Source organism: Hydractinia symbiolongicarpus, chromosome 12 (assembly GCF_029227915.1).
Source record: "Hydractinia symbiolongicarpus strain clone_291-10 chromosome 12, HSymV2.1, whole genome shotgun sequence".
In the NCBI taxonomy this organism is placed as follows: domain Eukaryota; kingdom Metazoa; phylum Cnidaria; class Hydrozoa; order Anthoathecata; family Hydractiniidae; genus Hydractinia; species Hydractinia symbiolongicarpus.
The window spans coordinates 17,648,469-17,673,584 of NC_079886.1; the positions used below are offsets into that span (position 1 = coordinate 17,648,469).

Here is a 25,116-nt window from a genome sequence, read left to right on the forward strand (position 1 = left end):
TTAACACAAAGTAAATTGAAGATTTATTAAAGTTTATTAATTCCAGAAGATTTAGTTGAAAAAATAATAATGTTGAAACAATTATTATTTACGTGAGTACATTTTCTAATTTGTAAATAGTAATTTTTAAAGGAGACGCGAACCACAAACTATTTTGTGGCAGCCAGAAAATAAATTTTAAGCGAAAGAAAATCACCAAGTAAAAAAACTATATTTCACGACTAACTACCTATATATCTTTCTAACAACATTTTTACAGAAATTCCATGGCTGTATGGGGTGAAAATAAGTAGGTTTTAAATGTACTTTTTATTAAACATCAAGAATAACATTTTTTACTTGAGATAACCAAGAATATTTTACGTACTATAGTAGTAACAGCTTTTTATAACCTTCGTTTAAACTTCTTTAAACTAAAGAAATATCTGTCATAACCAACAACAATATTTTTTATGTTTTGAGTCCTTTTTCCACAACATACTACACTTCGAACGATAAAATTTGTTATCATGATATGGCACCAGCTTTGAATAAATATACAGACCGGAAACCTTCAATAACAAATCGAACGTGCAATACGGTGGCTTCATCTTTTTTCTTTGTTTTTTTTTTACTTTCTTTATCTTTACTCGCTATTTTATTGGCAAGTTAGGTAGTACAAAATAATAAAAATATGTTCTTTACATGTTGTTTAACATTTTTGCCATTTTCATCTTCAACTTTGTGTACATTGACCCGTGACAATCACAATAAAGAGAAATATATCCCATTGTTTTTGAATTTAGCCACCCGTTTGACAAATGCGTAAAAATACTCAATTATAAATAATTCAGCACTCACAAAATGCAAACAAAATGATGTATGGTTTATAGTTATAGTTTATGGAGCGGGTGAGCAAGCCAATCATTCTGGTCTTTAAAATCAACACTTATCATAAACTTTTATTCAGCAGCCGTGCCGCAGCGCAGTTCGCCTCTTCTTTAAATGTGTGTAGCTATTATTCCACATTCTTTTTAGTTCTTGTTGCAAATTGGAATGTCCTTTTGCTCGATTTTGAATCTATCGTTGGAAATAAAATTACACTTTGTGTAAACTTTTACCGGGAGGTTTTCCCTAAAAGTTTGTTATAATCAAAACAATTTCTCATCCAGCTGAAGCAGTATATTTTTCTTTCAAGACTTTATATTTATACTTATTTTCTTTGAAAAATCCCCCCCCCCCCCCGTAACTTTGTAAATTATTATAAACAACTCTTTTAAATCTATCTTTTAAACAACAAAAACTCCGCAAATAGCTTACAATTCCGTGGGTGATAACTTATTCTAGTCACGGGAGCTCCTTGAGGTTAAGTTCAAAATTAGCTCTGGACTCGTTTGGTGACATGATGGTATCTGATTGGTTTTTTTGAGATATTTTTTACACAGAAGAAAGTATTTATCATTTTGAATTACGAAGAATCCGAATATGCTACTATTGCATTAGAAAACGAGGGATATAGCTACCTATAACTAAGAGGAACATATTCCGGCTGTCTATTGAAAGTACTTCATTAACCAGCTTTTGTCAAAGATTTTTAAACGAAGTGGCTACAAATACGTGACCGTACTTCTTCTTTTTTTGCTAGAAGTACGGCATTCATGTATTTTTACTTTTTTTTGCTAGAAGTACGGCATTCACGTATGTCTTTTTTCTAGAAGTCGTTTGGCCAGCGGGTTGGTTGGAGAGTTGACGATGAAAAGATATTTTCTTTTTAAGTTTTTTTCTGTATTAGGAGCTTTTATTTACATCTCTACAACTTTGACTACGTATGCTACAAGGCTGATTTTATGTTTCCAGGCTATAGTCATGTTAAGAATATTATCAAGAAGATATGATGCTCTTATTAGTCAAAAATGAGGAACATTGAGGATGAAACGAAAACACATTATTCTTTTTAAAAAAGCGTTAGGAAAATCTTATAGCATTTTTGCAAATGTACGTGTGTGCGTTTACAACGAAAACGAAAACAAAAATTTAGTTTCCACGAAAAAAATTGCTTTTCCTATTGTTTAAAGCATTCTCGGCAGAACCATATGCGTCTCGCCGGTATTTTTTTCCAATACAGGACAAATGGTACCAACCGTCACATCCAACGGATTGGGATTCTTCCAAAGGATTTCGGCAAGTCTTACAAAGCCAATTTTGTTTTCTCTTTGAAAATCTCAATAGCTCTTTCCAGGCTTGATTTTCTGAGCATTCTTTAATAAAGGTTAATTGAAAAAATTGATCTGTCAATTTAGGGTTTAGGTTGTTTCGGAGATGTTTTTTTGTGATTAACAACGCGCCAATGATAACCTCTTCAATAATGCTTTTATCATTCGTGATACACTTTAATAAATCTAAACAAACATTTGAACTTTATTTTATTTCTACATAACGCGCAATACTTGGTGTATCAGAAACAATTTCTTTCGATCAATAACTGGCAGTGACACATATGGAATGAGTTTTTCACTCTTTTTCTTGGGAAGACCAATGGCATTAAATAATCCTTTTGGTCTTCCTTTTTTGGCATCTTCGGTGGAAGCTTTATGACGGAAAACTCTACATTGAAACAAAATTCGGAAATTTGAAAAAATAATTAACTCTGTTTATACAAAAATGGAAATCGATTATTACCTGAACATGCATCTTTAGGAGGCTTAACGGATTTGCACTCTACACTTGTTACCCCATCCGTATTTCTACCTAAAAACGTAATACTAAAATCTTAAGAAATGACGACAAGAAATATACAAAAATGTTGGAAATAAACAAATACCAAATATTTGTTTGTTTTGTGTGATCTCACCTTTTTTTTTACCGAACAACTTTCTGGACTAATTGCTCCGCCTTCGTCAAGATACTTTTCTGCGGCTTTTTTATCGCAGTTAAATTCGATTAATTCAATTTTTTCCAACAGGTCCAATCATAATGACTTCAACTAGATGATGCAAAGGATTGAACTTTTTGAAGCAATCTGTCATTCTGACAATTGTATCCTTGTCTTCGTTTAAGACAGTCCAATTTCAGACTCGCCATTGCCAACCACGCATAGTAAGATGTACACGGGCATCCTCAGATCATTTAACCTATATGTTGCATCAAGCATCAATAAATCTGGTTAGGTGTTAAATGTCTTCTTCATAATATCATCCGGATAGTAAATGGCGTTCAATGTATTGCTGTGGTCAACAAGTACCTCCACAGTTGCCCTAAAAAATTTTGCTAGTTATTATCTTACATTTATTTTCGCATCGGAATTTTTTATTATGGAAGAATACTAACTACACTCACTTTCATTCAAATTTACCTGGCACACTTTTCATTTCTTCGAGTAGCTGTTGTACATTATTTCGGCCACTCTCGTTGTTTTTTGAGCTCATGTTATGAAGGTCTTTCAAGATAACATTTTTCCCACACAGATTGGAAATATGGTTTTGAATTAGTTTTTTGTTGGCTTTCACTTTTAACATTTGTGACGCCTGCAGCAAAAGTTTTCATAATCAACCTTCCGTTGTTTAGGCAAATGCTCAAAACATTCCTGTAAGGAAAAACGGAATATTTATCTCGTCGCAACTATGCTATACGGTCAGATTTTCTCTAAGCATACAATCGAGGTAACTTACTTTAGTTACAGGATGTTTATGTTCCCCTGTAATTGATTTCACATACAGTTTTTGTCCAGAACTATTTATTCTCACTTTGTAAGTTCTAAAATTTATAATTCAGAAGGTACAAGCATTGGCAAGTGCACTGGTAAAGAAATTACATAATCTAGTTATCTCAGTTAATAATTAATGAGCTGCAAAAAAGTGATAGTAATGTAATATTTTCACAGAAAAATAATTTTTAAAACGAAAAAAATACGGATATCAATCTTATATAAAAAAAACTTACGCATTATGTTTGCGCTTTCCAGTGGCAGCTGATTTGAATTCTTTTTCCCTATGGATGCAAGCGTAGTCTATTTCGGCATACTTTAACTCTTCCTTAAGAACTTTCTTGCTAGCTCTTTTTGCTGCACTTTCTACTGATCTTGAACTCCTTACATACAGTTGTGTAAAAGTTGACTTTTCATGCTTGTTAATAGCCTTTAGCAATTCGTCAAAACTACAAATTCATTACCAACATTCATTTTCAATAAATTAGTTTTTTTAATCAACAACAATTCTTTCACTTGTAAATAACTCACGAGGAATGCTATTTCGCACCTTCTGCACGTCATGCGCGAAGGGCGTCAGCGGTGATTTTATGTACGCTGACCAGCATTTTTCGCATTCACGTACTTCTAGCAAAAAAAGTAAAAATATGTGAATGCCGTACTTCTAGCCAAGAAAAGTAAAAGTACGGTCACGTACTTGTAGGCACTTCGATTTTTAAAATGCTGAATAAACAGCTAATCAGTAATCTAGAGAGAAGTATGAAGCGAAACCTCGCCACCCTTTGTTACTGTTTTACAAGTTAGCTTACAAAAAGTTAGTCGCATGTAATGCACATGTTTTCTACCGTCCGGCGGAAATGTCAACTTAGTCTAAATATGTAAACATTAAACCAGGTGTCATATACACGTGGGTACAAAATGGTACAATTTGTTTGAGTTCTCTTTCCTGTGAAAAGTGTTTTTTCGATCAATCTGGGCCACTCGCCGATCAGGTTAGTATTTTTTTAAATATTCAACCAACACAATAGATATGCAATCAGCAAGCGATCAGCCATATGATACTGTAACTTCTCCATCAGGTTGTTCGCTATTGAAAATCGCTTTCTTGTAGTTTAGATTGTTTTGATTAAAACAGTAAAAAATATTTTTTTTCGGTAACCCACGGTTAAATTTTAATTTACTTATTTACATGTGTAAATTTTAAACAGCGGTGTCAAAAAGGCGTTTCCTTATTTTCAGACTTTGCATGTTTTTAAAGTGTGTGCACTTCAAGTCTTTTATTTAAGAGTTTATTCTTCTGGACATTTTGCAGAAACCAGATCGCAAAAGTTTATTCATTTAAAAGATTTAACATTGATTTGTTTGAACAAGCCCGTCTATTTCAAGATTTTTATTGATCAAATGTATATTGAAAATAAACAAAAAAGTATTTTAACACCAACCATTTATTTTTTTTGAATACGAACTAAATATACTTAAAACCTGACATTTATCTAGCCTTTTCTCGGGTAAAACGGTCGAGTTACTTAGATGAGCCTCAGGAGAACGAAAAAATGTTTTGATTTAACGAATGCTGGAGTAACCCAATTTTCGAGTTACCGGGATTTACTTCATGAATGAAATCTTAGCAGTTTTGACAAGATCCACAAAATTATTCCTACTAAAACTTTTTTTGCTGTCTAGGTGCAACGTCCTTTCTTAATAACCCTTTTTTGCGACCTCAATTTAAATCTGATGTCGTTAAGACATTTCAGATCAGCGAATTCCAAAAGCTGCACTATCACTGTATTACTGTTGAGTTAAAATTCTTATAAATTCAGCGAAAAATAATTTTTCATTATAATAATTTATTTAAAATAACCCTTTTTACAGAATTTCAATTTAAAAAATGATAAGTCAAATAAGGTCTTTATCTGATTTATTTTCAAAATATAATTTTTTAATAACTTCAGTTTCAATAGAAACTCTTGCAAAAGCCTGTCATTACCCGGTCATAGCTAGCTGCTCAGCCAGGGAAGCCTAAGCATAATGGCCAGTTATGAAAGTCAGATTTATTAATTTTCACTGCATTCTCATATTTTTTTTAGGTTTTTACTATTGGGCGGAATGCATGAGTGTGTACAAGCGTTGTCCGTTGAGTAAGTTAAAGTTGTTTTATTTTTGTTGACCCATTACTATTCTCAAAAGGTTGGTATTGAGTCTTCAAGGAACACAGTTCATATGAGAAGCCTAATTGATGCCATACATTTGATTTCTTCTTGCATTCGTCCAGATTAAACGGGCAATTTTCTGTTTATAATTATCTGAAGCTATAAAGGGGTTCTTTCTACGCTCGATAAAGAAGTTTAACAAAGGAAAGGATTCCATTCTAATAACAGAATGGGCAAGAGAAGTTTGTTATCCTTTCAAAACAACAATTTCATCATTATTTCTTGTGTTTTTAACAGTGATCACGATTTCGAAGTGGCTGAACAGTTTCGAAAATTACTGGTTAACTATGACAAAAGAATGCGACCAAATTATATGGGTATTATTTTTTTTATTAAAAAAACAATGTACACTGTATATTTCGGACAAGTAAAATCTATATTTAAATCGCCTCTCACCAATGAAACGATTCGCTATTTGAAATATATAGAGAGTTTTTTGGCTTGTAGATAAGAATATACATACAGCTCTAATTCAACTTCTACATTATTTTATCATTTCTTTTCTTGTGTCCTGTTTTTCAAACAAAAGCAACAATATATTTTCAGGTAATATCACAACTGTCGATGTGGATATAGCAATTTTGAGTTTTGGTGCAATAAGCGAGCTTAAAATGGTAAGTGAGTCAATTAATATCACTCGATACTGCTGCCATCTTGGCGCAAAGAAAGTAGACTATTATCCAATTACCAAATAAATTTTTTTTTATAATTGATAGCATAAAATCAAGCATGAGCACTCTTGAAATATCGAGATAGCGATCATGCATATAGAGTGTCATTTTATATTCACCTAAGTGAAAACACTCTAACAAACATTCGAAATGTAGACTGGCGTGTGATAGAAAACGACAACAAAACTAAAAAGTGCTTTAAATAGTCCCTTTCGAGAACAGTCAATATCAAAATTAAAAAATATGAGCTTACAATATAAAAACCTTTCTTTTTTAGACGTTCTTACTTGATATTTTTCTTCGTCAAAAATGGATCGACTATCGGCTGCGTCATAACATGACAAACAAAATCATTCCGCTATTAGGGCGAAACACACCACCGGACTTTATTTGGACTCCGGACACACATTTCATCAACGCTATAAAAGCAATAAAGCATACAGTTACTGTGAGTAACGAAAAACTTGATATATACCCGGATGGAACCGTGTTCTGGGGAACAAGGTAATACTGTCAAATATTATACAAAGAATCGAGTTTATTACGGAGTTTCATTCGACGCAGATCTGGCACTAGAGAAGCGCTTGTAGGGACAAATGTTGAACCTCCCCCCGCAGTCACTTTTTTCTTTATATACTTACTTTTGAACTGGTGTTTTATTTATACAATAATTTAAAGGAAAGCTATTCAGTACTGACATAAGAGCGTATATTATTAAGAAGAGACAAGCTTCCGCGAAAAGTTGTATTAAACAAGAATTCAATTTTTTTTATTTAGCATTCGCTAGAAAATTTACCGACTTTTTTATACGCCAACATGCAAATTAAAAATTTTCAAAACTAGCTGTATCTGACTCTGCTCTGTATTATTTATCATTGGTGAAGAAACTTATTCTTGAATTTCAATGCAGTTTTCCTTAGGGTCACTCAAATATCGATTTTTATTTGTTTTAACGCATTTGCGCCAATGGGTGGGTTGGTAAGTGCCTATAATGCGAAAAATTGTATCACAAACACAATGATTTCCTAACATTGCTAACCTTGTATAGAAATGAATACAGTGTAATGCCAAATCCAACTTTACTTTAAAATTGTGCGCCTCAATGTTGCATATGAACAATTTTGACTCGTAAAAAAAGGGATTCCTGCATTGAGAATGATATTTTTGTATGTTAAAGAGGATGAAAATTTGTTTATCAAGGTTTTTGGATTTTTTTAGATTCTTTTTTCCTTTTCACGATATTAAGCTTACTGTCGAACTTATGACATTGTCATCACTGATGTAATAAGGCAGCAAGCTCAAATTAACACTTGAGATATCTTGCAAATTCACATAATATCAAATCGTTTAAACAGCGTTGGCTTTAATGTTGATGATATGTTGACATTTGTAAAGTTTTATTGTTTAAAAATGTCCTCATCTTTAAATTATATGATAAAATGTAATTTCAGCATTTTTCAAAACTTACTTACGACATCATAAGATGCTGAATTTTAAGTAATCTAAACATGAACACTAACCCTAACCCTAACCCATGAATTTAAGAATAAAAAAATATTTTTTAAAAAAGTTTCAAAGGAATCAACAAACAACTTCTTTTTCCCTACAACATATAAAAATACCATCTTCAATGCAAGAACTTTTTTAAGCGTATTATGAAAATGTAAGATGTTATGCATGCATTTCTTACCTCTTGTTGTAGCATTACCCAGCTATGAAAAACTGATCATTAAATTTATTTAGGCTAACAAAACAAAAAATCAAAATTTCTCCCTACAAGCGCTTAGCTAGTGCCCAACCCTGCGCGGTTTTAAATTCGTAACAGAAACAGGAGTAAAGTGGGATTCTCTGTTTTTTTTATTATTTTTTAATTTAGAGTGACGTTAGTTGCTACATGCGATATGGATTTCAAAACATACCCGATGGATATTCAAACTTGTGGCATTGCATTGGAAAGCTGTAAGCAGATTTTTTTGTTAACCTACGCAATCTAAGAAATGTTTTGAAATTGTTGGTGCGAGTGCTCGCAATACACCGATTAATTTTAACCTTCGCAGATGAATTTTGCCCTTTTCGTGATATAAAATTGATCTATTCTAAAATTCTCGGTGTAGATAGACAAACTGTTTATATTGTATTAAAGAGCACTAGCAGCACCATTTATTTAAAAGTTACATGTTAGCCAAACGATTATTATATAATCCCTTGGTTAAAATGCGCCTGTGAATGCTACTGCCTCATTTAAAAGATAAAATTGTTCACTTAAAACAAATATAAATTTTTGTTCTCCGTAGCTACTTTCAAAATCTAAACAACGTGAACATACTAACTTTCTTTCAGTTTTTTCTGCGTCAGGACTATGATGTAAAACATGATCAGATCGAAAAAAAATGGATTGGCTGTTGCAAGAATTGTGCTACGCTTAGATTTGCTTTCTATAATTCTCTTCAAAAAGTAAAAAGCTGTGTTAAATTTTGTCTTAACGGAGTCCGTTTTGTATATTTTAAATTTTCAAATAAATATTTTTTACCTTTATATTATTTTCATTATTTGTCTCCTACAAATGAATTATATAGTCTTCAAAGTTAAACGTAAATACATTTTTTATTTCGCCTATTTTAAATGTTCGCGAAAATAATTCGTAAAAATAAACCTATTTCGCACAGGTTAATTTCAAGAAGGGCAAAACAAATCTAAGGCGAGGTTAGGCTTGCTTAAGATATGATTTGTGTAGGTGTTAACAAAATGTTTTTCTAAATTTTTGTGAATATGTTTTAGATGCATACACAGAAGAGCATGTTCGATATCGGTGGTTCCAGAAAGGACTGAGCATAGTGTCGCCGGAGATCTCACAATACACTCTTGTGAATTTCAGTAAATCAGCACACTTAACGAAATATTTATCAAGTATGATCTATCGTAATTTCTTATTTGAATGAAATCTAAGGGTGAGTTTCATAGTAACAGGACAACCTTTAGATATAGAATATTCCTGGATAATTGTCTACCCTGCTCCTTCGGCTCATTAATCAATTGGTTGCTTCACTGATCCCTAACTGTTTAATAAACCTATATGTAGGTTCATTATTTACAGTATATGTTTAGTGATGAAAAATTGTCAGTTGAACTGCATGAATCGTATGAGAGAAATGCGAATTTTTTTCCTTGAAGAAAACTTAGTTAAGTAGGCTGTTTTAACTAACAATCCTGTTGTAGCGTGACTATTAGTAATCTTATCCTCCTTTAGTATGTTCTTAAAATGTGAATCGTTAGATGAAACAACTTTCGTATTTTTCTGGAGCAAATCTTTAAAAAGACAGTATATTAAACTAAAGATGGAACTTTGCTTAAAATTTTAAACTTTAAATCATTGTTTAGGTGGTGTGTACAGTATCTTGGAAGGTACCTTCGTATTTCAAAGACGCATGGCAGTCTCTCTGATGCAAATCTTCTTCCCTTCCACCGCTATTGTTTGCATTTCTTTCGTTTCATTTTGGGTTCATAAGAACTGTGTGTCAGCGAGGGTTGGTAAGTACGAATTTTAAAATTATTAATTGGATACTAGCCGTTTACCCGTGGAAAAGTCCTTTATATATTCTATTTCGTGTTTCCGTAACACAAAGTCAAACACACGCACAAATAGCCAGTCGGAATACGGCTATCATTAAAGAAACTAGCCAGGGAAACCCGGCAAGCGCCGGGGTAATCCACAAGTCAAGGTGTGACTCGCCGTTAAATACTCTGTGGAGCGCTGAATAGGAGCCGTAAAATGTGTCACACATTCAGGTGGAGCGTTTTAGTACAGGTACACGGCATGTCGCAAATCGACTTAAGTGCATACACCAATACACAGTGTTGCAACTGTAGCATATTTTTAAAAAATCACTTTCCCGCAATGATAGCTGAAATAAAAAACAGAGTTTACAAACCGTTCTTACGCTGTCATAGCAGAAACAATCAAGATTTTGTGAAAGTTAAAAAATTAATAATGACACCATGACTGAGCGGTTAGTACAGTCAAACAGAGTTAAACAGGCATATATGCGCATTACCCTTTTCCAAAAAAAATTTCTCGCAACTTTGGTTTAAATAAAAACACAGAAAAGAGCTTGTCGTAACCCGTCCAATTAAAAATATAACTCAGCCATTTAATTTTGCAGAATAAGTTTTCATGACAGTAATAAAAGGTGTAGCTACCTAACTGCATTTAGCATAAGAATTTTGTTGTTTTGTAGTAGCTAGCTTAAAACTACATTTGGCTACTTTAACTTTTTAGCCAGAGATAGCTATGAAGAGCTAGCCACAACCAATACATAAAGATAAATATTGATATGCCAAACTGAATAAAAACATCAAAAGAATGGGAATAAATAAGGGCAGCTATAGCTTCCTAGCAGAATGCTGCCTTAAAATCTCAATCCTAGTTAAAACTTAAAAATTGGTTTGTTTAAGAATTATACTTGCTAGAAAACGTGACAATCTCAACATTTGAAAACATCAAAATAAATATTCCTATAGATACAAAGTATTTAAAAGAGAAAAAAGTCAAAAGGAGACTTACAAGCCAGACAACATCATTTTCAAACCAAAATGGCCTTCGAGCATGTTTCCGTTGTTTATCCGGTTCTAACGTAATCCGAAATTACTTCGAATTTAAGCTGCGTCCAGCCGAAAAACGGAAGACCGTAAATATCGGGTCCCGCAACTTTTCCGAAAAAAGCTGCGCGCAACCATTTTGAACACACATAATGCGGCCGTTATTATAGATACTAGTCGCCCGTGGAAAAATCCACGGAGTCGCCCTTCATTTATATACCGTGTTTCCGTAACAGAAACACAAACAGACGCACGAACAGACAGACGGAATACGGCTATTATTAAAGAGACAATATCTAGTTGGCCATCTAAGTTCCAAGTTTCTATAGTCCACACGCAAGCTAAAGAAAAAATAACGATTAAGTCATCTAAGAAACATTTTTAAACGAAAAAGAAAATTCACCTGCAACCTCGTCCCCATGGCCTTCTACAGGCAAAATTAATCGCATTACCAACCCTATGATATAAGCAATATAATAGGAACTAGAAACGAAGTTGATTTATTTAAAACAATTTTGTGCAAGTGCTCCGTTCAGTAATTTCATATTTTGTTTTCATTAGTTAATTTTTACTTCACTTTCATATTTTTGTATTATTTCAGGACTTGGTATTATACCACTTCTTACTATTAGTACCATATGGGGATCAGTCAATCGAAGTTTACCAAGAGTGAATTACGTTAAAGCTATTGATGTTTACTTCATCGGATCATTCTGTTTTATATTTTGCGCCCTTCTAGAATATACTGTTGTGCAGAACTTAAATTTCAAGGCGAAAAAAAAGAAAAGTCTAACAATAAAAAGACAAAGTTCATTTCGTGGCAAAGAAGGTAGAGCAGATTCAGCGCCGTTATTTGTGAGTGAAACATTTCTTTACACTATGTTATGTATATCCTTTGTATAAGATAGCAGTGTTGCATACAAGTATTGGGACAACGGTGTTTTCTCGAAAGCATCAAATGATCAATCCTTGGTGTGAGCCACAAAAATGCGTTTTATAGTTATCTAGACATGTCACGAAGACCTGGAAGTACAGGCACTAATTTCTGAATGTAGTCATAAACCTAAAATTCTATTTTCACCACATTCTGACCAGAATTTAAGAATAAAACTGAGAGTTGCTTTTCTGTGCAGCTTGCCTGACAAACATTTGACTGATTGGATTGTCCGACCACATACCAATCCGTGAATGAATTTGGCGGTTTTAGCGTTACTAGTACTTCATTTCAAGGAATTTATAGTAAATTTGAAACAAAATGTTGCTCATCACTTATTAGACAGATCCGACGTTAGATCTTTGTATTTACATGGACCATTTGCGCATGCAATCTGGTTTCTCAATTCGAAGAACTTTTCTAGGTTTTCATTTCATCATCTTCTGGTATTTTTAGTTGTGGAAAATTTTGTGGTTTTGTAGCTAACTTTGAAATTTTGGTAATGATGGGAATTCCCCTCGCACTATTTTCCAATACACTAGGAGCTCCATTGCAGGACGCATTGATCAAAATGTCGATAGCATATGAAAAATTAAAACTGGCTAAAAAATCATCTGCTGTATCATTACTTCTTGTGATTTCTTCTATTCATTGTTACTTTTAGAATGACATGTTCACAGGCAGCTGCAGGAAACCTGTTCCTCCTCAAAGCGTGTTCAAAATTAAAGAAAATGTTACTAAAACAGAATTAGATAATCGAGGCAGATATATTGCTTACACTTACACGAAAGAAGCAGATAAGAAAAAACCATCACCGCCTAAACTTGATCGAGACAAGATGCCATACTATTATAAAGCATACCGTGTTCAGGGAAAACCAACCACACTTGATGTTATCTGCAGATTTTTCTTTCCCTTCAGCTATTTTTGCTTTAACATGGTGTTTTGGGTATCATATCATATGACTCATCACACTACATCGAAACTTTTAGACGGACCTCACTAATTGGCACAACATTTTTCTAGCGTGCGCCCCCAACAGCATTTTCAAAAATTTGAAGTGCACCACCAACTCCATTTTCATTAGTTTGACGTGCACCACCCCCAACATTTTTCTGACGTGCACTACCCACAGCATTTTTCCGACTTGCGCCACCCACAGCATTTTCAATAATTTGACGTACACCACCCCCAAAATTTTTCTGACGTGCGCCACACACAGCATTTTCAATAATCTGACCTTCTACCTTTTAATAATTATTAGCGCACTATGACAAGAGGGAATAAACAAATTATAGCTAGCAAAGTATAGCTAGCTGTATCAAAAAAGAGCGCTGATTAAATCGAGCAAAAATAAAATACACACTTAAAATGACATTATAATGACTGGCTTTGACAGAACATTTATCACCAGCTTAAATTTTTTGTTGGAAATTACAATTGTACATATTAGTGTAATAATTATTAACAACTAGCTAGGGATATATAGGGATATATATAATAGCATGTTGTGCTGTATTTTGTTGTTATATTTGTTTTATTTTAAGTTAGGTTTTAGTAAGCATTGGAGAAAATATGCAAGAGAAATTTTGGTCCTAACTCATATTTGATTAGCTATAGCTATTAATTTTGGTAAATATTTTGCACATGGTAAATTTCTACCAAACTAGGTAATCGAAATACTTATCGACAACATTTAAAAATCACGAAACTTGTTATTTCCATTCATTTATTTTAACCAGAATATATATTGTTTTGTTTTATTTCTCACAACGGCTGAAACTTTGTAGATATGCTTGTGTGATGAAATAAAATACAAAAACAAGTCCATGTCAATTTTATTTAGTATATGTGTAAGTTTAAAAAACCAAATAAGAACAAAAACTCAGAAAAACTGCCAATGCTAGAGCCTTTCACTGGTTTCCTAAAAGAGAATGCGTATAGCACATTGCTTTGATGCGATTTCCACGATGTGATATCAGACAAGATTGAGAAATGCCATCCTTTTTTGGTTTTAAGATTCTAGTGGTAGCTAGAATATTGCTATTCCATATACAGTTAACACCCGGTAACTTGAACCTCCAAAGAACCGTGGAAATTACTCGACTTAACGAATGTTCGAGTTAAACGAAGCTCCCGTAAGGTCGAATTTAGTGCACAATGAGATTATAGTTCGATAAAATGCAATTTTTCAAGAGTTGAGGTGGCAGTTACCGGGATAATATGCAATCTTGACGATGAAAAAGGGTCGAGTTAACGAATGTTCGAGTTTCACTGGTTCGAGTTAACCGAATTTTCTTTATAGGAAAGTATTAACGAAAATTCAAAAGACCCTAGGAAATGGTTCGAGATAATTAAAGTTCGAGTTATCCGGTGTTCCAGTTACTGGGAGCTAACTGTATCTAAAATATGCATAATAAATAAAAGCCTGTGGAAAAATCCACTCAGGTAAACAAACAATAGGAAAGATCTGCCAATTGAATTTTGATGACATCAGCAAATATTTCAGTACATTGAATACTGCCCTTTGCCAAAAAAATTAAGCTGAAAATGCAAATGAACGTTTTCAAGGAAAACAGTCCTAATTTAACAAAGCAAGTTGTTGAAAGTCAAATTTGAAATTTTGTTTCCATTTAAACCTTACACAAAATATAAAAACAACAGCGCGCAAGATGTGAAATTTAGTTGATAGAAAATTACAACATCAACAGTCACAAAATCACCTATAACTATAACTTTTTATCACTCACGTTCTTCTCATAAAAAAGTACTTACTTATTACTGTCCTTCTGCTTGGAAATTTGGAAAAATCATTCATTGGGCTGCATACTATCCTCTCCCACAAATACATACACAAATTGAAAAAAATAACCGGTTAAGAACACAAAATTATTTACCTATTTATTTTGTGTATGATCTTCCGTACTGCCCTTTACTAAATATTTTAAATCAAAATGTCCAAAAAAGCAATGAGTAATTTTCAAATCAACAAAGACTATTATCTTGGAAACATTGTATATGGTGCTTTCACACAAACGTTTATACAAAATATAAAACAAGAGGGTTTTTTAGGAGCATATCTTTATCAACAAAATCCATAACCACTCGCACACATCGACGCATCCCCACCTCCTACCTGTGCTCATCGTCTCTGTCATGAGTATCCGTACACACTTCTGAATATTGGTGCATCCTCGCATTCGACCGCTCCGCATGACGCACTTAATAAACATTCTCGCAAATCGATGCATCGCTTCTCAGCACCTTTTCAATCTATCTTCGAACTCTCCGCTTCCGATTATCTCCGGAGCTGCCCCACATTTTTCCCCTTCAAAAAAAGAAATTCAAAAAAAGTAAGAGAAGTCAACATTCGCATGGTTTAAAAATACATTTCTCGCTGGTATTGAGTTCTTTGTGTCCCTCATGGTCACGGTTCTTATAGCAAGAAGTGAAAAGGAAGAAAAAAATGAGAATGATATTGACAACTTATTATATACGGTTGATATCGGATAGGGTTTGTACTCTAGTAATGACGAAGGATCTTATGTTTCCAGGGGACATAAGATAAAGTCACGACACAACAGTGCGCGATGGCTGTGAACGTAGACTTAATGATAGATGCAAGTGTAGACGAAGATTTGTAGTGAAGGGTAAAATTTTGTGCTGGTGCTGCTAAAAGTAAACACATCACCTATAATGGAGAGAGCTGTGTATGCAACAACCTGAAAAGTTTGCCCATTCTCCGATGCTGGCTGAAAGAATGGCCCTGTAAGAAACATGAACATCCTTAAGAAAGAAGCGGCGATTTTAGGTATCAAAGAAAGATTGAAGATGTTAAGAGAGGAATTGGAGAGTTCCATCTGAAAAGTCAACTTTAAGAACGGTACAACGGAGACCATGGGTCGTACTGTATGTTGTGTGTGCAGACGTCACAAGTAGTAAATCTAAATCTATACATAGAGGAACTTGACAAAAAAAAAGTCGTATAATTCATGACGGTGGTATACTAATCAACTTTGCCATTGGGGAGGTGATTAATTGCGCTGGAGAAATATGGTCTCCCCATTGGCAAATTGTTACGCAAGGACACAAAAGTTAAGACGTTTTTAAGGTCACATACAAAACTTTTGTCAAATACGGCGGATCCTCTCCGCAACTTTTACATTCTGAACAGATTTTAATTCTTTTAGTACCCAATTTTTGCCTTGTTACCTCTTACGACCAGCTCCGCATGCTATCATTAATCGATGTTATTCACCATACGTTTTACACACTGCCATCTCTTTCTTCAGCTTCATATAGCGCTGCTTTTCCTGCATGATCAAGCTAAGTTCGTAATTGCTAACAACACCGTTCTTTATGACCTTAGAGATGACATCTATGATGGAGTTTACTTTGGAGTACGAGCAGCCTTTACTCACATGCTTCATAGCCTTCACCCCTAGCCTTTTCGAAGCATTCCTCAGACCTGATTGGCTGACTCTCATCGCTATACCTTCCATACCTGTTGCTAAAGCACCAACCCTGCAACCGGTAGTGATGACTTCTCTTTTTGTTACGTTTGTCCCGCACCATTTTGCACTTTTCTTCTAAATATTCGCTTTCCGAAGTGCAGGTAACCATATTTCTGGAGGTTGATAGGAAATACTATTGATATGAATATTTCTGTCCATACTATTTATGGTTTCTTTCACTTTTCCTGTTGTCCAATTGGACTCGGCTTATGGGTTTTTTTTACGCCATGTCTGATTATTTTTCGGGCTATGGTCCGCCATCTTATTTTAGTCTGTCTCTGCGTTACGTACTGTTCTTTTGTGCTCTTAACATTAGCATCACACAATCCTTACACAAAATTTCGTAGACAGTATTACATTAACTCTCTAGACATAATTTGTCTTTCGGATGCGACAGTGTACTACGTAGCGTGTTTTTAGATTGAAACACTGGCTTTATTTATCTTCCAATACCCAAAGAAGTATGTTACTTGTTTTTTGGTATATATGGCATACACACTGTAGCGACTGGTTCATTTTCTGCACCTTTCCTTTCACTGTTTTTATCAGTTCTGTTCCTGATTTTCCTTTCAACCTTTTTAATGGTTTGTCTCGAGTACCCATTTGCAAGTATCAGATAGTTTTTTCTTTTGGTTATTTTCTCCACTGAATATGCTAGCACTGTAGCAGTGGAAACGTAGCCTAGAATAAACTCATTTGTCCAGGACATGATAATATTTATAATATTCAATGACAATAAATAAACAGATAAATGGTAATATTTTTAAAGGACATGTAAGGTTTTTTGACCAGCGTTTCATGCTCTATACAATGGTGACAATAGGTGTACAGTTTCTTTTTGTACTTCAGTGGTTTTTTGCTGACGTCAACACAATTTTTTAACTCTCATTTTCCCTCACCTGTTAGTTAAAATCACACGATGCTATACATTTTCTTAATCAGTGTTTTAAGTTCTACACATTAAACGCAACCGGTACATAATTTTCTTAAAAATTATTTTTTATATAGGCACTACTTAACTCACCTAAAATAGCCTATATTGCCTATATTTTTTCGTTGTACTTCTACATTTGCGGACATAGACAAAAATCCACTTAAAAGTGAATTTCTTTCACGTCCGAAATTTTTCTGAAATCGAGTATCTGAAAATTAACGTTCGAAATTTTTTGATGTTAATGTAGCCACTAAAAGAAAAAAAAAAGTGTCCAAACCACTAGAAAGCACTAGTAACCACCAGAAAGGCCAGAAAGCACCAAAAAAGTTTCAAACGCCTAAAAACAAGATATTTAAATGCAGAGATTTTAAAATTGTTTAACTAAATGGAATATTGAACTACATGATTACTGGGGTTGTTAAGGCGTTGTTGCTGATTTGTATCATGGAATTTTCTACATCACACTATTTTTTCCAAGACTAAGATATGCAAATCTGTTAATTTTATTTACTTTCACACCGATATAGACTGCCAATTTTCGCTAATATCCTATACGAAATACACATTGTTTCAGTTAACTATGAAAGATTAGACACAACAAAATTAGTACCAATTAACAGGCTAAATAATGAATGTGTGAACGCATAAACATGTTGCAAAAAAACTTTATTTTGTATTCATTATAGGTAATTTTATTTATTTATTTATTTATAATTATTTAGCAAAGAATTTTTGTTTGTGTAACAGAGATACAAAAGAATAAACGGGCAGTTTTCAAACATTTTACAAAAGACACCTAGGAAGATGTTTCAAAAAAAAGAAAGAAATAAAACACGCTAGAAACAGAGCTATTCACCTGTCTGATACATAGTTCTAATTAAAAACAAGAAGGAAATTTTTCTTGTAAACGTAGAATCAACTCTTAACAACATAAATATTAAGATGAAATCATTCTTCATATTTTTTTGTGTAACTTTATGGCGTTTATGCTTCAGTACTTATGGCCAGTATGGTCAGATAAGCACTAAATATATTGCTGTTAGTAACATTCTAACAAAGATAGACCGTTCGTCCACAGTATCGTGTTATTTGAAATGCTTGCAACACACGCAATGTTTTGAAGCTGCTCTATCGACCGACCAAAATAATGACTGCTTCCTATTGAAAGATTATCGAAATGAAATAAACGATGTGGAAAAAAGGTTAAAGATGAATGTTATTTCGAAGGTTAGTTTTGTCTATTTTTTATATGAATATAAACTTTTCGTGCGCAATTAAGCCATTTAGTCAATTACGTAACCGCGGGACCGTTTGTGGTATTTCCACACGAAAAACACCCGCGTAAGTTAAAGAGAATTGGAGTGGTTTATTCTATTGTTGAGTAAGTTAATACAAAGACCTCTTTCTACACAGCAAAGTTGAATTTTATTTTTGAAATTTAAAAAATTGGTGGATTACTGAATATATTTTAGTAAAGCTGCTAAAAGACTTTTGTGTGTTTGACATTCTGTCATTATTTCTTTCTTTTACTAGCTACTTCAACAAATATTAAAATATCCTTTCTATTTTATCAGTCTTGATTGTAAAGTTCACAAATCATGCTCTATACAATGGTGACAATAGGTGTACAGTTTCTGCTCTGCGTATTAGGTGTGTCCAGCAGATGTATGCCTTGCCAAGTCGAAAGAAAAGCCTTGCAAACCAGGATTTTTTGGAAGGAACTGTGAAAAAGGTAGCTTTACTTCTATCTGTTAGTCAAATTAATTCTACTTTTATTTATAATAAATATATTTTGACTTTTTTTATAAGTGACCAACTGGTAGCCTTGTGGTAGAGCGTTTACTTCCAGCGCGGGAGATCTTGGATTTAAACCCTAGCCGAGTCATGCCAGAGTTTTTAAAAATGTGAATCTATCCTTTTTGCTTAACGCTCAGCATGAGAATAAGATTGATATCTCGGTGGTTTGTCTAGTTGAGCGATTGATGTGCTCGCACGACTTTCGTAGCTTAAATGGGAGCTTTAAATGCACTAGGACCCCTGTCGCAAGACCCTCGTTAATAGCAGTACCAGTAGGGACTGAAGGGGCTATCCCGGGTAAACAATTTCAATAATATTTGCTTCCATATTGTGCTATCATTCGCACTAGCTTCGTGCTTAAAGAACTATTTTGAAAGAAATTTGAAAACCTTCAATTCCTAATGAAAACATTCGATACTACTATTACCTTACAGCTATTACTATTACTATTACATACAGCGTCTTCTATTTTGAAAGGAAGTAGATTAAAAACTGGTGCAAACCTAAAAACTCCCTGATCCATTGTCTGTGTACAGGAAGTGTTATTTGTTATTTGCGGGAATTGTAAATTGATGGCTTTTATTCCTATGTTCATGGGTAGAACAATTATCGACCATCAAAACAATGTTTCTTCCCTGCATATCAAATTTACGATCGAGCTCGCGCAACCATTCCGCAAACAGTGCTTCATCTATCCATGTTTTCTTTTGAGATTGATATCGACAAGAATAATTGCGTACGTTTTTGAAGCTTCGTAGTTTTTCAGATTTTCTAATCACAAATATTGTAAGCTTTTCATCAGACGCAGCCAACCCGGTTAATCGCAATCTGCTGTGTTTTCCACCTGCACAACGTTATAGCCTCAAATGTTCAAAGACCCATTCGTCTGCATTGAAGAAATCCCTCAATTCGTATCTGGCTAGTATTGCTGGTAGGGTTGTTTTTAGCCACGTACAGATCTTAAAAGCCTCAGTTTTAGAATTTTTGGCTAGGAACGAAAATTTTGAATACCACTAGTAGCGAGACATACGAAATGCGGTACTTAAAGGAGGGGCAAAACCCGTGGATTTATTATATTTTGTCCAAGGTGCTGTAACTCTACGAATATCTTCAATATCAAAACATTCTTAGTCATTGTTTATAGAGTTTTTTTGTTATGATAGCTTTGGGGCAGACCAAGCCAATCAGTCTGGTCTTTAAAATCAACACTGGCATCATGAACGTATATTCAGCAGCCGTGCCCTGCGCAGTTCGCCTCTCCTTTAAAATTTGTTTGAATCTCTTATAACAAATTTTAATTAAGACGAGGTTACGATAGCATGTACCCTGTGTTTTTATTTGAACTGTTGGTGTACGGCGCAAAGTATACCTGCACTACGCGTTCCACTAGGCTGTGTGCAGTTTACCTGTACGTAAACACCCAACCTTGTGTTACAACTACCATCTTTGACAAAGCAGGGAGCATTACTATATTTCTCCTTGTCTGCCTGTGAGTTGCAGATTATATTACTTCCATACCAACACTTTTTTAGACGGATCTTTCGCCGTCCGGTTTGTGAAGTCTACAACTGAGATACCTGTCTTAAGAAAAGAATTGCTGGCTCCCCTGACTGAAGTTTCGGTTTCTTTTTGGATGAAAATGACTGATCCACCGACAAGGACACAGACTGTGTTTCTACTATCGAAGGTTCAACCAAGAAAGCATTGTGACGATTTTGGTCTACTTTACGGAACATCCGGATCATATCTAACGAGATTTCCAAAGCACTCATTCAGATTGGTACGTTATAACATTAAGTAGTCTACATTTTTACTTTTTTCTTAATGTAAAATTGAGTTTTCCAATTACAAGTTTTGATTCTTTACCCAAGCTGAAAGAGATGGTGCGCAAATGGCTTAACCGTTTTATCCCTTACCGATTTGATTTAGTGTATTGTGGCAAAAAAATTGACAGCCTTGAACATTGTGAAAATAATAAAAAAAATATAACAGCCGGCACAAGGGGGAAATTTTTCTCGATATAGTAACACAAAATTTTTTTGTTTACCAGCTCGCAGGGCTAGTATTGATAAAGAGGGGTGAGTGATCTTTGTCCCTTTCGGAGATTTTGACGTCATTATCTATCACGTATCATAATAACCAATATTTCTGCTTGTGGACCAAACATTTTTAGTTGATTGATAAAGTCTGTATTTTTATAAAGGAAATTTTCCGTAAACAAAGAATTTAGATGTCTTAGGAAATTTCTCACAAAGAATAATTAATTCGATTGAGGGCTCGGATAAAAATGAAAGTTGGTGCACTGTGTCTGGTCCAAAATCAAGAGGATTGTATTTGTTTGAGTTAGGCGGCGTGCACATAAGGTTTCACTTCGCTTGAAGTCAAAATTCAATACTTCTATGCGCTATGAAAACACTGGTACTGTTTACATGAGCAAGGCGAAGTGAGTTTCACTTCGGCCTGATTTACACTTCGCTCGACAATTCATCATGTATAGAGACCGTAGTGAAAAAAGTCAATGCGCATGTTCAAATAAATATTGAGCATGCGGAATTAAATGTTAACAAATCTTTTTAGCAAAATAGGCCCTTCAACACGGACCACCCCTGAATATCTTCTGCTACCCGAAGTGAAATGCAATGTAAACACTAACCTTTTCACTGCGGCGTAAAATTAACTTCGCGAAAATTTAACTTCGTGATTCATGCGCAAAATAAAAATAATTGGGTTTAAGAACTTTGGCTAGCTATTACAGTAAAGCAAAATTTATTTTGGCTGTTGTTTTGCGAGCTAGCTTACGCATGTTACGTTTTATTTTGTTTGTCACATTTGAACAACCTCGATCCCAGGGGATGTAGCGTTTTTTGATATGAGGATGGAACGCGTTTCATCCTCACATCAAAAAACGCTACAGGCCCTGGGATCGAGGTTGACATTTGAAGACTTTTCAAATAAAGGTTGAAAAACGATTATTTCGCTGCGTGTTCCACATAACTTCTGACATGATTTAATCCTAACCATGCCTCTCATTCCTAAAAGAATTACACTTAAAAACTGGTACATATTGTTCTTTCTTTGTTTTTATTTACTACATGTTCTTCATTTTCAGCATTATCAGGAACCATTAGATAACCAATGGAGTCACGTTGTCATGACGCTCGACGGAAACAAGTCATTGATGAAATTTTTCATTAACGCTCAAGAAAAATCAAAAATCAAAAATTCAAAAATAATTCCTTTGCATTCTAGCAACAGCAAGCAGTTTATACAGCTTGCTCTCGGCAATGACGCCGATGAAGGGAGCAACGATAGGTGTGTTGTGAATGAAGTGAATCAAGGGATTGGAGGAAGCATAACCAATTTTTTTTTATGGAATAGAATTTTAACGGCAAAGGAAATTGCAGCTGCTTACGAGAACAAACCACCGTACTCTGATGCATTAGTTACATGGGACGAATTCCGAAGTACTGTTACTGGAAAAGAAGCGTTGTTAACAGATTACCCTTTCAAGACATAGACGTATAGACGGTCGTTAACCCGTGAAAAAATCCTCGGGGTCGTCTGTCTTTAAATTACACGCTATCTCGTGTGGCCGTTGCACGACACTTTTCTTGCTGACAGACAGACAAAATACTAGTCGTTATACTCTGAAAAAAATCCTCAGGGTCGTCTGTCATTAAATTACATGCTATTTAGTGTGCCCATTGCACGACCCTTTTCTTGCTGACAGACAGAGAAAATACCAGTCGTTAGCCCGTGGAAAATTCCACAGGGTCGCCCGTCCTTTATATTACGCATTTCTTGTTTTGTGTTTTTCATTACAAATTTGTGCTAAACCTATTTGTTTTTATGATTTTTACGAATTACGTTGAAGATAATACTAATCTAATGTTTTTGAGTTATTGTTACATGTTACATGGGTTAAAATTTATCTGTAGTTCCCCCTTGAGAAGAAAATTATGTGGTAGTGTGGCTTTTAATTTTATGAAGTCTTTTTCTTTGTTTTGTTTCGTAGGTTGAATATTTTTCACTTAAGAAGAAATTAACTCATCTTTCGCACTTTTCTCTTGAAGACAGTGCTGGGATGGTTTATAGAGGACGAATTGCTTTTACTTGTATCAAGGATTTGAGTGCGAAGCATATTTACTAAGCAAGAAATACCAAGCAAATATCAAAATTTATTAATTATTAACTTAAAATAATCGAAAACTTTTCCTGTTTTTGCCAAGTACCCTTTACCCTTTATCTTTTTCGCCGTTTTATCGTTGTTGTCTTCTTCCTGGATTAATAAACTCTACCTTACTTATTTTTAAATTTATTTTATTTCTGTTTTAAAATGTGATTTTATGCATAGTATCGCTTTCCAACTATGACTTGTATACAAATTGTTGGTATCTTGTTAACCATGATTTAATGTAAGTTACACCTGTTTTTTACACGTTTTTACTTGGGTTAACTTGGGTTAGATTAACTCATCGAAATTAACTCATGTTAACCCATAATAATGAAAACTAAGCTTTATATATAGTGTTTAAAAATTATTTAAAATTTGCAATACAAGCAAAAATGAATATCAATTTATAGACGCCATTTTTGTCCAGTTTTTTATAAAGCCTTTATCGAAAGTGAGTCTCACTTCTGTCAACAACATGTTCAATTTCCCACAAATTTGACAATGACGTTCGCCAGATGTTTGTGTTTGACAATGGGATTACCTTTATTTCTCAATTAACAGGCACTTTTTCTAATTTGTCATTTTTCCTCCTCTTCCATCTTCTTTTTCAACATTTTTTCTTCCAATTTCTTCCACGGATCTTCAAGCATTGAGGGTTTGAAGTAGGCTTCGATTGAAGTGTTTCGTTCGTTGTAATTCTAAAAGAAGTTAGACATTTTAATGATAACATGAACCGATAGGCAGGATCTACAACTATGTTTATCAATCTACAACTATGTTTATCATAGTTTTGAAAAATCCACTTCAGTGTCGATTGGAGGTCTTTTACAGAGTCGCTGGCAATATTTTGGAGGAGAAATCAACACAAAATCATCACTGACTGTGGGGGAGAGGGGGCAAACTCTGAAAAAAGCCTCAAAAGCCGGTTTTCCAAGAATTTATGAACATGAAAAAAGATTCATTACACAAAATTTTCACTTGTTACACCTTATTTAAAAATCCTTCGTTTACGTATAGAAAAAAAGGCAAGAATAAATCCCTTTCGCATGTAATTAAGCAAAGATAACTCATGGTAATATTTTCTAAACAGGAATACACTTTGTTTATACCAAGAGATCAACAATAGCTCTTTTTATACTGGCAATGCTTTCGAAAACTGACTGCGCTGAAATTTAAACTAGCTAAAGTTATCTTCTAATAATACACCGCATTACAATCTCACTGAGCCTATCGGAAGTTAATTTCGCTCGGCCTATATTGAATCAGCGCTACAAACTCGCAAAATTTTTGAGCTATCAGTGCCTTGAGCAATGCAGTAAGCTGGTTTTACTTAGCAAGCTCACGTTATGCAGTCATTTGGCACTCGCAAAATTTCTTTTTATCCAAAAAAAAATTTTTGGGTGTGATAAACAGCTTGCCGGAATGAAAAAAGTTGCATTCACAAGTAAGCTATAGGTAAATGGAATGTACCGAAAACAACACAAAAAAAGGTAAATAAAGCGAAAAATTGACAATAGAAACTGTATCAAAACGAAACATCAAGTTAAAACACCAAATGACATTGATGTCAATGTCTAACAAATTAGAAATGGAATTACGAAATA

At 34.1% G+C, this 25,116-nt stretch overlaps 3 protein-coding genes across 6 annotated transcripts in view; 2 read left to right on the plus strand and 1 right to left on the minus strand.

Moving 5' to 3' along the window:
* On the plus strand, window positions 1–13,594 carry LOC130622676 (glycine receptor subunit alpha-2-like). The gene is made up of 10 exons (XM_057438165.1): window positions 1–92; window positions 5,770–5,820; window positions 6,130–6,209; window positions 6,439–6,506; window positions 6,841–7,067; window positions 8,440–8,522; window positions 9,342–9,470; window positions 9,942–10,091; window positions 11,761–12,014; window positions 12,758–13,594. The coding sequence occupies exons 1-10, from the start codon at window positions 70–72 to the stop codon at window positions 13,097–13,099; spliced, it is 1,407 nt and encodes a 468-aa protein (XP_057294148.1). The 5' UTR covers window positions 1–69; the 3' UTR covers window positions 13,100–13,594.
* LOC130622681 (M-phase-specific PLK1-interacting protein-like) overlaps window positions 6,532–25,116 on the minus strand; it is a 23,102-nt gene continuing 4,517 nt past the window's right edge. For 3 of the 4 annotated variants that reach the window (XM_057438169.1, XM_057438172.1, XM_057438171.1), the window contains one exon: window positions 23,856–24,210. In XM_057438169.1, coding sequence (XP_057294152.1) covers window positions 24,091–24,210 — 120 coding nt within the window. In that variant the 3' untranslated portion in view covers window positions 23,856–24,090. Of the gene's footprint in view, window positions 6,983–23,855; window positions 24,211–25,116 lie in introns of those variants that run through there. The other variant, XM_057438170.1, reaches the window with a different exon arrangement.
* Window positions 18,411–23,318, plus strand: LOC130622677 (uncharacterized). Its single transcript, XM_057438166.1, has 4 exons — window positions 18,411–18,768; window positions 19,192–19,273; window positions 20,871–21,118; window positions 22,448–23,318. The coding sequence occupies exons 1-4, from the start codon at window positions 18,484–18,486 to the stop codon at window positions 22,853–22,855; spliced, it is 1,023 nt and encodes a 340-aa protein (XP_057294149.1). The 5' UTR covers window positions 18,411–18,483; the 3' UTR covers window positions 22,856–23,318.

Coding starts and splice junctions, on each gene's coding strand:
- LOC130622676 (XM_057438165.1), top strand. CDS start 70: ATGTTGAAACAATTATTATTTAC. Junction 7,068..8,439: donor ACCGTGTTCTGGGGAACAAG/GTAATACTGTCA, acceptor TTTTTAATTTAG/AGTGACGTTAGTTGCTACAT. Junction 12,015..12,757: donor CAGATTCAGCGCCGTTATTT/GTGAGTGAAACA, acceptor TGTTACTTTTAG/AATGACATGTTCACAGGCAG.
- LOC130622677 (XM_057438166.1), top strand. CDS start 18,484: ATGAAATCATTCTTCATATTTTTTTGTGTAACTTTATGGCGTTTATGC. Junction 18,769..19,191: donor AGATGAATGTTATTTCGAAG/GTTAGTTTTGTC, acceptor TCTGCGTATTAG/GTGTGTCCAGCAGATGTATG. Junction 21,119..22,447: donor CAAAGCACTCATTCAGATTG/GTACGTTATAAC, acceptor CTTCATTTTCAG/CATTATCAGGAACCATTAGA.